At 38.0% G+C, this 12,638-nt stretch overlaps 1 protein-coding gene across 1 annotated transcript in view; it reads left to right on the top strand.

Moving 5' to 3' along the window:
- The window catches only part of IL1RAPL2 (interleukin 1 receptor accessory protein like 2), a 1,284,763-nt gene that overhangs the window by 677,838 nt on the left and 594,287 nt on the right, over positions 1–12,638 (top strand). The window contains exon 3 of the mRNA XM_043897204.1: positions 2,944–3,217. Coding sequence (XP_043753139.1) covers positions 2,944–3,217 — 274 coding nt within the window. The remainder of the gene's footprint in view (positions 1–2,943; positions 3,218–12,638) is intronic.

The following is a 12,638-nucleotide window of genomic DNA, read 5'->3' on the forward strand; positions in this document are numbered from 1 at the left end:
GTATTCCCCATCCCGATCCCCCCTCCCACCTCCCTCTCCACCCGATTCCTCTGGGTTTAGAGGAAATAACTACAGGGATTTAGGGTGCAAATGAAAAAACATTCCAGATTTTTTTTTTCTATCAAGTAGGTAATCATCGAGGTTTAAAACTACTCTTCCAAGCCACATTTGTTAATTCATAAGCATTTGCTATGCACCTTTAGGGTTAGGAAAAAACAAAAACTGGAATGTGAAGGAGTTTTTAAGAAACCCCCATATTTTCTTTGTTTCTTCTATTAACCAACTTTTAAAATAAAGCTATGGTCTCCCCAGTGGCTCAGTAGGAAAGAATCTGCCCACAATGTATGAAACACAGGAAAAGTAGGTGCAATCTGGTTCAGGAAGATCCTTGGATGAGATAATGATAATCCACTCTAGTATTCTGTCTGGAGAATTCCATGGATGGAGGAACCTGGTGAGCAACAGCCCGTAGGGTCACAAAGAGTTGGATATGACTAAAATGACTTAGCATAGCATGAGAAAAAAATACATTTTCTAAAAAAAGGCATATCGTTTCCTCTCAGTTGTGTTAATGTATGGGAGCCATATCAAAACACAAATAATCCATAGTAGGGAAAATATAAAATTCATTTAAAGATGACAATGCAATAAATATCAAAATTGCATTAAATACAGTGATGTATCACCAGTAATCTACAATGACCCCAAAGATTAAGTAATGTAGATTCCCCCCCTCCCTGTTCTTGACAATTATGAGAATGACAAGTGACAGGTAAACAACTGATACCTGGAAGTGAATAAAAAAGCCCCCCAAAAGATAGCTAGAGATCAGTATGTACTTAGTCCAATTCGGTTGTACCTTTTTGACTTCAACAGTGCACAATGGTCATCAAAATTCATAGTGATGAATCTGGTGCCCTGTGAGTCCTCAAAGTTCAAATGCCCTTCATTATAAATTTAGGGTGAGTTATTTGATTATTGATTTATTTCTAGTGAATACTTGACATACTACAAAAGGATTTGAGGCAACTTATAATAAATGCTCATATGCAGCAAGGCAGTGAAAAATGAAGTCACAAAGAGATCAGAAGTCAAAGAATTCAAAAACTTTCTTGGGCTACAGACCCCTTTGAAGATCTGATAAAGAGCTATGGAAGCTATGGAACTTTACCTCAGAAAAGTATAGCTATGCAAATAAGCACCACCTTGAAATCTATCCAGTCAATCTGCCTCTGGGTGTCCTTGAACCTCAGGTCAAGAAGCCCTTCTGCAGAGAAAGCAAAATCCTGAGGTAGGATAGTTTATTACACTTGAGCATTGCATGTAGCTCTGAGCTTTTCCTGTCAACTGAGGGTAAAATATAAACACATTGGGCTACAGAGTTCTCAACATCTAAAAAAGGAAGCAGATGAGTTCACAAAATGATAAGTGAAACATAATTTTAAAATGACAGTGTTTATACAGTTTACAAAAGGATTATTTTATAAAGGGTAATCAAGTCACACAAAGGGATGTAGCATAATTTGATGAAATTCTTTGAAAATCAGCCATTGGAAGTAGAATAGCTATGCTAATTGTATTGACTAGCATATAAAATTATCCACAGTGTCTCATTTCCAACCTTTCCGGAAAAGAGAAAATTCACTGTATATGTCTTTCTTTAATGGTAGATTTACCCACCTAATATTATTTGATTAAACTTGACATTAATATAGGACATTAATATAATATATTCCCATGAGCACACACCAGCTGAGCAGCAAGGGAGGCCTAAGGGTATAAAAAGAAACTGAGCTGTGATTAAATATCTGCTATTAATAGGTCATACCATGGAAAACTGGCATGTAGACAGTGGCAAATAATCACTTTAGGTACCCACTGCTTCCAGCTCTGGCATCTACTTTCTCAAAGGCAAATAAATAAAACAATGGTTCTGGTCACAATTATAGACAGGGGCAGTACAGGATAGGGGTTAAGAAAACAGTCTCTGGAATCACAGACTGGTTTTCCACCATTTATTAGCTCTGTATCCATAGACAAAGTCACTAAACTTTCCTGAGTCTCATTTATTTTCTCGTCTATAAAATAAGAATAATAAAAACCTCAATCTCAGGGCTCCTCCTAGACTATACAGGAGTCCTAACGAAGTCTCTGTTTTGTGGGTCTCCTGTCTATATAAGCAATTTGAGTCACCAAAAATCAGCATGCCAGGATCATTCCAGCCATCCAGTCCCACAAAATCCTGTTAACCGGATGCTGTTTGGCTGACAGTAATGATGCTGGCATGCTGCGATTCATGGGGTTGCAAAGAGTCAGACACAACTGAGTGACTGAACTGAACTGAACTGGACTGAATGATACACTTGGCCAACCACCCTACTGGAATTGGTACCTAGTTGTGGGGACCCCAGGAATATCCCATAGGTATGAGTGCTGGAGCTCCTTAGAGGATCTAGTCAACTCCAAGCAGATTACTGTAGAGGACTGGAAATACTCCAAAGGCACAGGGATAGAACAGGAATCCTGCTTGCCCAGGTCCAAGGATAAGATATATCTCATAGGACAGTAGTCCCCAATGTTTTTGGCACCAGGAAGTGGTCTCATGGAAAACAATTTTTCCACAGACCTAGGGGATGAGAGTGATAAGAAGTGACTGTAAATACAGATGAAACCACTTACTCACCTACCACTCACCTCCTGCTGTGAAGCCCCGTTCCTAACAGGTTGTGGACCAGTAGAGGGGTACAGGTCCATGGCATGGGGATTTGGGGACCCTTGTCATAGGATCACTGGGAAGACTGAATGAGATAATCTATGTAAAACACGTGACTCAGTGTCTAGCTCATAGTGAGTCCTCAGTATATGTTGGCAATGACTGATTATTGCTCTCATCATTATCAACAATGTTCATTGCATCTCATGCCCAATCTGGTTTTCTTTCAGTGGATGGCTGCATTGACTGGTCAGTGGATCTCAAGACATACATGGCTTTGGCAGGCGAGCCAGTCCGAGTGAAATGTGCCCTTTTCTACAGTTACATTCGTACCAACTATAGCATGGCCCAAAGCACTGGGCTCAGGTTGATGTGGTACAAAAACAAAGATGATTTGGAAGAGCCCATCATCTTTTCAGAGGTCAGGATGAGCAAAGAGGAAGATTCAATATGGTTTCACTCAGCTGAGGCACAAGACAGTGGATTCTACACTTGTGTTTTAAGGTGAGTACTATGTGAAAACATTGTTCAACGTCACAGGTGGTAATCTTGTTTAGGACTGGAGTGTGTAAGGGTGCCTTATGTTATACAGTGGATATATTCTTGACAGGCTGCAGTGCATGTGGAGCTTCTGTAAATTTCATTTTAATTATTTATCAAAACAACATAGCAAGTTCTTATCACATTTTCATAAAGCAAGATTCCCATTTACTGTGTGTACTCATTTAATTCATACAATTTTGCAATTCATTTATTCCCCATCTCCACCCCTTCCCCAGGGTCTTATATAAACCATCTCTGACTTATGATGGATGGTTGGACTTATAATTTTTCAATTTTATGATGGTGCAAAAGTGACACATATTCAACATAAACCACACTTTAAATTTTGAATCTTTTCCATGTTAGCAATATGTGACATGATAATATTTCATGATGCTGGGTAGTAACAGGCAGTAAGTTGCAGCTCTCTGTCAGCCATATGATCATGGGGTAAACAAATGGTATACTTAAAATCACCCTGTACCCATATAACTATTCTGTTTTTCACTTTCAATACATTACATGAAATATTCAATACTTTATTATAAAATAGGCTTTCTTTAGATCATTTTGCCCAATGTGAAATGAAAGTGTTCTGAGTACATTTAAGGTAGACTAGGCTAAACTATGATGTTCAGTACGTTAGGTGTATTAAATGTATTTTGACTTCAGGTATTTTCAACTTGGGTTTCCCAGGTGGCTCAGTGGTAAAGAACCTATCTGCCAATGCAGGAGACGCAGAGATGCAGGTTTGATCCCTGGGTAAGGAAGATCCCCTGGAGAAGGAAATGGCAACCCACTTCATCATTCTTGCATGGGAGATCCCATGAACAGAGGAGCCTGGAAGGCTATAGTCTATGGGGTCGCAAAGAGTAGGACACAACTGAGTGACTAAACAACAGCAACAGTGGGTTTATCAGGCCATAACCCTAATGGTTAATACAGGAAGATCTGTATTAACAAATGTTTTTGTATAGAGCTACTTGGCTCAATGATCTTGATATCTGGCCATGAAAATTACCTAAATTATCATTTAGGTCAGGGTCTCAGCTTTATTGTTGATGGAAAATAGCTTCAAATTCTTCTGGGAGATCTTTTAACAGGTGAGCTTCTGCTGAAATTCTTTGTAGAATTTGCAATGTGAATTTGAGTCTACTGTATCTAAGTATTCAATGTGGGACCCTATAAACATATGGTCCTCCTGTCTTCCTATATAGTATACTAGGAAGATACCACATATACAGTTCCTGTTTGCAAGAAGTTCATAGTGACAGGAAATCAGTTTTTTGGTCAGGAATTCCACAATATATCCTTCCTGCCCTCTCCACCTCCCCTTGTCAGGGTCTAAAATCTCAAATCTCAGATAAAGACTGCATTAAGTGTTGAAGTAGGTAGCTGAGGTGACTTTAAACCCATTTTCAAAACTGCCATTTGATAAGTCTGATCTTGCTCACCAGGGATCTGCATTCTGTTGTTTGATTTTACCTTCTGGGAAATGCAGACCCTTCCATTTTTGTTTCCTGTTACACTTTGTCTAATACCAAAGCTATGTCACCACTTGGAAATTCCTGATGTGGCCTCATTGTTCAAAAGGGCAGGAGAACAGGTGGTATATAAATAGAGAACTTTCTTGATGCCTTAAGAATCACTTTTGAAAAAAAATAACTTTTGTATATGTGTTGGGAGGAAGTATTGGGGAAACAAGTTTCATCTCTTTGTGGTGGGCAAAAGCCCCAGAATAGTGGCAAAAGTAGCAATCATTCTGATCACAACCTTAGGAATAAGCAGCATTTTTACCTCCTTGGACAGTTCTTGGTGGAACTGAGAAGTGGGTGTAATTTGGCTTCACTCTCTTCTTTAGGGTGCTGTTACTCTCTCCCTGTTTATATCTTCTTCATTCCCTCATTAAATCCTGCCAATGTAAAATAGATAATTTTTCCTCCTGGAATTCAATTTGCTCTGTTTTGTTTTCACAAATTAAATATTTTATTTTCAGAGCATCAGCCAACTACATACAGGTGCTATATTTATAATGAATTACTGAATTAATTACTGCTTACTTCCCCTGCCCTGCTTATTTCTCCAGTCTGGCTCTCTTTCCTCTCTTCCTATTTTCCTTAAAAATATATAACACTCATGTACTCATCTTACCCTTTCCCCTCTCTGATAAATGGTAACAGTCTAGTGTGTACCCTTGCATGCATGTGTGCTAAGTCATTTCACTTGTGTCTGGCTCTTTGCGACCCTATGGACTATAACCTGCCAGGTTCCTCTGTCCATGGGATTCTCCAGGACACTGCAAGAATACTGCAGTGGGTTGCCATGCCCTCCTCCTGAGGATCTTTCCAATCCAGGGATAGAACCCACGTCTCTTACGTCTCCTGCATTGGCAGGAGGGTTCTTTACCACTAGCACCACCTGGGAAGCCCGTATCCTTGAATACCTTCTCCTGATTCTTTTAATTGCACAAGCATATCTACATGGGGATTTTCTCCTGTTTTACAAACTAAAAAGAGAGTTACATATTTCCATGCATTTTCTTTCTGTATTAAAAATATATATTGGAAAAAAAAATATATATATAGGAAATATTTCCAAGTCAACTGATAGACAGTGCACTCATCCTTTTAAGTATACACTGTTCTGTGTTGTTCAATAGTCTATGATATCACAATTTAGTCTATCATTTTGCTATTGATGTGCATATATATTTTTCCCTATAAAAAGTGCTGCAACAAAAGCTCCCAACTGGCTTTTAAATATTCTTTAAAATTTTTAGATCAGTTTTAGACTTACAGAATTATTTCAAAGATACTCCAGAAAGTTTCTGTATGCCCTATACCCATTTCCCCTAGTATTAACATTTTCCAGGACTGTGGTACACTTGTTATAACCAATGAGCCAATCATCATTAACTAAAGTCCATATTTTATTCAGATTTCCTCAGATTTTGCTTAATGCCCCTTTTCTGTTCCAGGATTCCATCTGGGAGATCACCTTACATTTAATTGTCATGTCTCCTTAAGTTCCTTTTGGCTGTAGGGGTTTCTCACACTATTCTTGTTTCTAATGACATTGACAGTTTAAATAGTACTATTCAAACATTTTGTAGAATGTCTCTCAAGTCTCAACCTGATAATTTTTCATGCTTATACTGGGGTAATGTGTTTTGAGGAGGAAGAACACAGAGGTAAAATGCATTCTCATCACATCATGTCAAGGGTAGGAAGTATCAGCATGTTTTATCACTGTTTATATTGACCTTGATCATCTGGCTCAAGGTAGTGTTTGTCTTTCTCTACTCTGAAGTTGTTATTTTTCCCCTCCTTTTTCAAACTGTCCTCTTTGGAAGGAAGTAGTTTTTCAATAGTCTATACATAAGAAATGGTAGTTATGCTCCATTTCATTAAAAGCAAACTATGTACATAAGTGAAAGTGTTAGTCACTAAGTCATGTCTGACTCTTTGCAACCCTGTGAACTGTAGCCTACCAGGCTCCTCTGTCCATGGAATTTTCCAAGTAAGAATACTGGAGTGAGTAGTCATTCCCTTTTCCAGGGGATCTTCCTGATCCATGGATTGAACCCAGGTCTCCTGCATTTCAGGCAGATTCTTTACCATCTGAGCTACCAGGGAAGCCCATCTATATAAAATTATTTAGATTTCTTCTGCATGGGATATTTGTTTTTTTTCTCCCATTTATTTATTCAATCATTTATTATATCACTATGGACTCATGGAAATTTATATTATACACTGGATAATAATTCAGTGTTACTGTATTTTCTGGGGTCAAATTCATCCACCTTTGACCTTTGGAAGTTCTTTCAGTTGGTGCATCTGTCTCTTTGACATAACCTCCTCATTGTTTTGTTGTTGTTGTTGTTGTTGTTGTTGTTGTAATCTGCTTGTTTGTCCTTTATCTCTTCCAAAATGGCATAAGTGAAATAGCTAGAATTTGGGTATAAATAATAAACATATTTTTCAGATCTAGTAGTGATCACTGACTCCAGTCAATTTGGATCATAGACTCCAAATTCAGTCTATGTAGGTGATGTTATGCCATTGCCAAGAGGGTGACATTTATAGTGAAAAAGGCTCTGCATTTGGCAATATCTGTATCACCTAAAATCTTGAATTTGATACTACTTTAAAGTAATTATGTATTATTTTCCTATGCTTTATCAACCTCATTAAAAGTTATTCTACTGATTTCAGTGTGGTTAAAAAATGCACATATGAAATATTTAGTAACATTCTCCAGTCATTTAACTCATATATTTCAGTCAACAAATATTCATTGAGCATGTACTATGGGACTTGCTTTATGCCATACTGCAAGGAAATTTATGTTTTTAGAAACAAAAGTAATTGTCCTAGTCTACCTAAGACACTAAGAATTAGCTTTTATCACCTTCCACCCACCTAACCTACTCCCCACCATGGTAACCAAGAGATTTTCAAGGACCAAACATTTCTCATAATTCAATTCTAGCTTAACTATTGATCTTTGAAAAGTTAAGTGTCAACAAGTTGGTTGCCCAGGTAGTAATTTCTAGGATAGCAGATAGTTTCTTGTAGGAAAAATGAGATCCTGAATCTTAGAGAATTAATTAACTTCAGAAAAGATCCAGATTGTGCAACAGGGTCTTAAGACTGCAGCAATGGCCTCTTCTGTCCTATGTAGGCTAGAGTGTTATGCAGTTAGTTATTTTTTTCCTCCTATTTTGGTCTATAAGTGGGAGTCCCTGATACAGTTATTTTTGTAGCAAATATGTATAAAAGAACACATATATAACCTGAAAATATTATTTTTTAACCTCCACAATTTGATGATCTGCTTATTTTAAAAAACTGTGCATAACTTAAATGACAAAGTAGTATCAATTATCATTTATTTTTATTGCATTAATAGTAAATTAGACATGCTATAATGTTTAGAATATAACCACATTGTAAAACATTAGCTTTGTAATAATCAGAAATATAATCATTCTATTTTATAATACCTATGTCATTTTCAACTCCAGCTTATTTGCTGAGGGAAAACAGATATTTATAGTTTAGTCAGCAGGATCACCTGCTTGGTAAGAATTAATGGGTTATATTTAATCATTAGAAAACAAGAATTAATTTCAAGTAATCACTGATGAGCTACCTAACACTGGTATTCATTTAGTTCCATTCCTTTTATCATTACATAAGTTCAGTGATCTTCTGTGTTATGATTATTTTGTTGATATCAGTGTTTCAACTTATTGCAGGAGTTGCAAATTCAAAGTCTTTCCAGTGTCCAGCTAGGTAATGTAATGGTTGTGGCAGGTAGGTGATCTGCAACATTTTGGAGTGGTGGAGGCAGTAGTAATCTCCTGGATTATCTCATTTGCATATATTCTCTGGCCACCACCTTGGGCTCACTCTTTCTGTACCACAGTTCCAATAATGTATTAACTCTACCCAGAGCTGCAACTCACTGGTCCCACAATTCTTTCACTATCCACCACTCTCTTCTCAAACTAACAGTTTAAATTCCATGATCAGTCAATTTAATCAATCTCATATATACCCTCTTTTTTCCCTAGACCCTTTCCCCCTTTATCTTACTCACTTGTGAAAACCACAACACTGTATAAATCCAACTCTCCATCTATGCTTGTATTTGTATCCTTCTAGCTGAACTTGACTGAAGGAAACCATATAATGTTTACTGATCTCACTTTAAATTCATCATCATGAACCTCAAATGGATTCTTAATGCTGTCAAATAGTCTTAGTATGTATTACTGGACCATTCAGTCTCCTGTCTTCCTAGATGACTGTTTCACATTGGCTCTTCTCAAGCCTCCAACATCTCCTCCCCTTGTTTCCCATTTTACTGAGAAAAGATTGAGGCAGTTAGGAGAGAACTTTGACTACATCTACCCACCTACTGGTATCTGTACTTCAGGTTTGTTGTCATTGATGGACTGGCAAAGCTCCCATGTAAGACCAGTCACTTCACTAATACATTCGATTCTGACCATTGTTTGGCTACCTGAGGATATCACTGAAGCCATTCTCCCACCTCCCTTATCATGGAATTTTCTATTTCTACTGAATCATTTCCACCAGCATACACACAGGTCAAGGTCTATGCTTCTTAATTCTACTTCCCCTGACAACCACTGCCTCCATTTCTTTGTTTCCATTTGCAGCAAAACTACTTCAAAGAAACTGTTGTCTGCACTCACCATCTTAAGCTCTTTTCCACTAATTCTCTGTTAAACTACATCCATCAGTGAGTGAGGGAGTGAAAGTTGCTCAGTTGTGTCCAACTCTTTGTGACCCCCATGGACTGTAGCCCACCAGGCTCCTCTGTCCCTGGAATTCTCCAGAGAAGAATAATGGAGTTGGTAGCCATTCCCTTCTCCAGGGGATCTTCCCAACCCAGGGATCAAACCTGGGTCTCTTGTATCTCCTGCATCAGCAGATGGATTCTTTATGGTCTGAGCCACCAGGAGAGTCCCTTCCATCAGAATTTTACCTTAACCACTCCACCAAAACTGCAGTCTCCAATGACTACAACAATGCTAAATTCAATGGTCAAGTCAATTTTCACTCCTCTTTTTATAAGACCAGAACATTTAGCACAGTTGACTATACCTTCTTTTTGATACATGTTCTTTACCTGAGTTTCAAAGAGTCACACTCTCCTGTTTTCCCTTTATTTCATCAGTTATCTTTTCTGAAATTCCTTTGCTGACTCCTCATATTTCTCCTGATCTCTTAATGTCAGAGGACTCTTAGGGCCTGGTCCTTAGTTTTTTAATCTTTATTAACACCGTTTCCCTCCATGATCTGTTTATGCAGTCTCATAGTTCTATATACCATCTGCACACTGGTAACTTCAACATGGATACCTTCCAGCCCAGATCTCTCTGCAGAATTTTTTATCCAACAGACTTTCAGCATCTCTACCTACATCAAAACCAATACATCCAAAACTGAACTCCTGATCTTCCTCCTATCTTATCTTTGGGTTCCTAGAAAGTGAATCCTGGGGCAAAAAGTGAATATGTATTAGAGTGTGTGCTGTGTTCTCAGTCACTTGGTCATGTCCAATTCCTTGTGACCCCAGGGACTATAGCCTGCCAGACTCCTCTGTCCATGGCATTTCCTAGGCAAGAATAGTGGAATGGGTTGCCATTTCCTTCTCCAGGGGATCTTTATGACCCAGGGATTGTAATCCCAGGGAAACAGGACCAAGGTAAAAGTAAAGTGAGGCAGTAAAGAAGGAAGGGTATTTTTACATACTTGATCCAGGAGGAGAATAGGAGAACAGTTTCTCTCTCAGCTCCTGTCTCCCATTGGTCAATGTATTATTCCACAGGGTCTTAACCTCCTTGACCTTTGGGGATTACATAATCTGTGCCTTCCATTCCACTGCCAGTCCATGCCAAGATCTCTTATCTCTCATCTCTTATCTCTCTTGTTACAATAAACTCCTAATTAGTTTCTCTGCTTTCCTACATGTCTGCCTTCAATCTATTTTTTAAGCTTAACTTTTATTTTATATGGGAGGACAGTTGGGCTTCCATGGTGGGTCAGACGGTAAAAGAATCTGCCTGTAATGTAGGAGACCTGGGTTCAATCCCTGGGTCAAGAAGATCCCCTGGAGAAGGGAATGGCTGCCCACTCCACTATTCTTGCCTGGAGAATTCCATGGACAGAGGAGCCTGGCAGGCTATAGTCCATGGTACCACAAAAAATGGGAAAGTCCCACCTCCACAGTATTTGAAATCATCTTTTCCCACATAAGGCAGCTGCCGAGAAACCTCTCTCATCACTCCTCATTCTCATTCCCAACTAAAAAACACCTTAGAATGCATTTTCCTCTTTTGTCCTCTTTCATCTTCTATCTCTTGGTGGTTTTTTTTTTTTTTCTTTGCAAGAAGCCCTTGTTCCCCTTTGTAATATAACCTAAATAAACTCAGATTGTTCTTTGCAATTTCTTTCAGCTCTTTCTGCCCATTACACCTATTTTTCACAGAAAAAGCCCTGAAAATGATCTGGAACACAGAATCTCTGTAGAAGTTTCTGGCTTTGGAGAGGCCTTTTCAGCCAAAAAGAGGATTGTTTTTTGAGGGCAGAGAGAAGTAGAGACCTGCTAACTTCATGTCTTTTATTCTATCACACATGAGAGGAAGCAAAAAGTACTGTAAGAAATAAAATAGTAGTAGAAAGTAAGAAAAAACAACTTTTGACTTATAGAATTATGATGTTTGAGATGGTGCTTGAGGGTCTTAATCAGGTGGCAATAGTATAGGAATTACCAGGCAGGTTAAGCAATGTTTAAGAGCAAGGAGGCAGTAAAACATGACCTATGTGCAGAGAAAAACAGGGATGTCAGTGTGACTGGAACCAGCATTTATCAAGGCTTTTGTTCTATATGTGAACACAATAACACTTAGTTTATGGAGGTTTCAGATATATTTTTGGAATGTGAGACTTTAAGACATTGACCAGTTCTTAGAAAATAAGATAAAGGACAGAACTAATGATCACCTTACCATGCAGTCAGATAACACTGCATGTTTTTAGCAGGTGATGTTTCCACGGAGAAAATGTATATTTATTTTTTTTCTTTCCTCTTTTTTTTTCTTTTGTTTTTATTTTTTAAATTATGAAAGTATGATAACATATTTATAGAAGACTTGGAAAATACAGAACTAAGTTACATATATTTATATATAAATATAAAGTTACATATATATGCATATATTACATAAGTTACATATATAAAATTTACATATGTATACATACATATATAAAATCAGTATATATTGAAGAACTGACTCAATGTAAAAGACCCTGATGCTAGTAAAGATTGAAGGTGGGAGGAGAAGGGGACAACAGAAGATGAGATGGTTGGATGGCATCACAGACTCGATGGACATGAGTTTCACTAAGCTCTGGGAGTTGGTGATAGACAGGGAAGCCTGGGGTGCTGCAGTCCATGGGGTCACAGAGAGTGCGGACTTGACTGAGTGACTGAACTGAACTGAACGAGTGCATGTTACAGTTATTTTTTATATAGGTAAATTAAGATTTTTGGTTGGAGGTTTAATATCAGTCTCAAAAGTTAGTAGAATGAATATACAGAAAAGTAGAGGGAAAATATACAGAAAAGTAGATCTGAAAAGCACCATGAACCAATTCAACATAATTAAGATTTATACAATGAGAAAATGTGTATCTAAGAGGAATAAATTCCCTTCTCTGATTCAACCCTTATTAACAAAGGAGATGCTGCTGACCTCAGTATTATCAGTAAAAACATGCACTCCAGGTAGTTTTCTCAACAACTGGAATGAATTCATACGACACCATCCCCACTCTCTCAC

Source organism: Cervus elaphus, chromosome X, assembly GCF_910594005.1.
Source record: "Cervus elaphus chromosome X, mCerEla1.1, whole genome shotgun sequence".
Classification (NCBI taxonomy): Eukaryota; Metazoa; Chordata; class Mammalia; order Artiodactyla; family Cervidae; genus Cervus; species Cervus elaphus.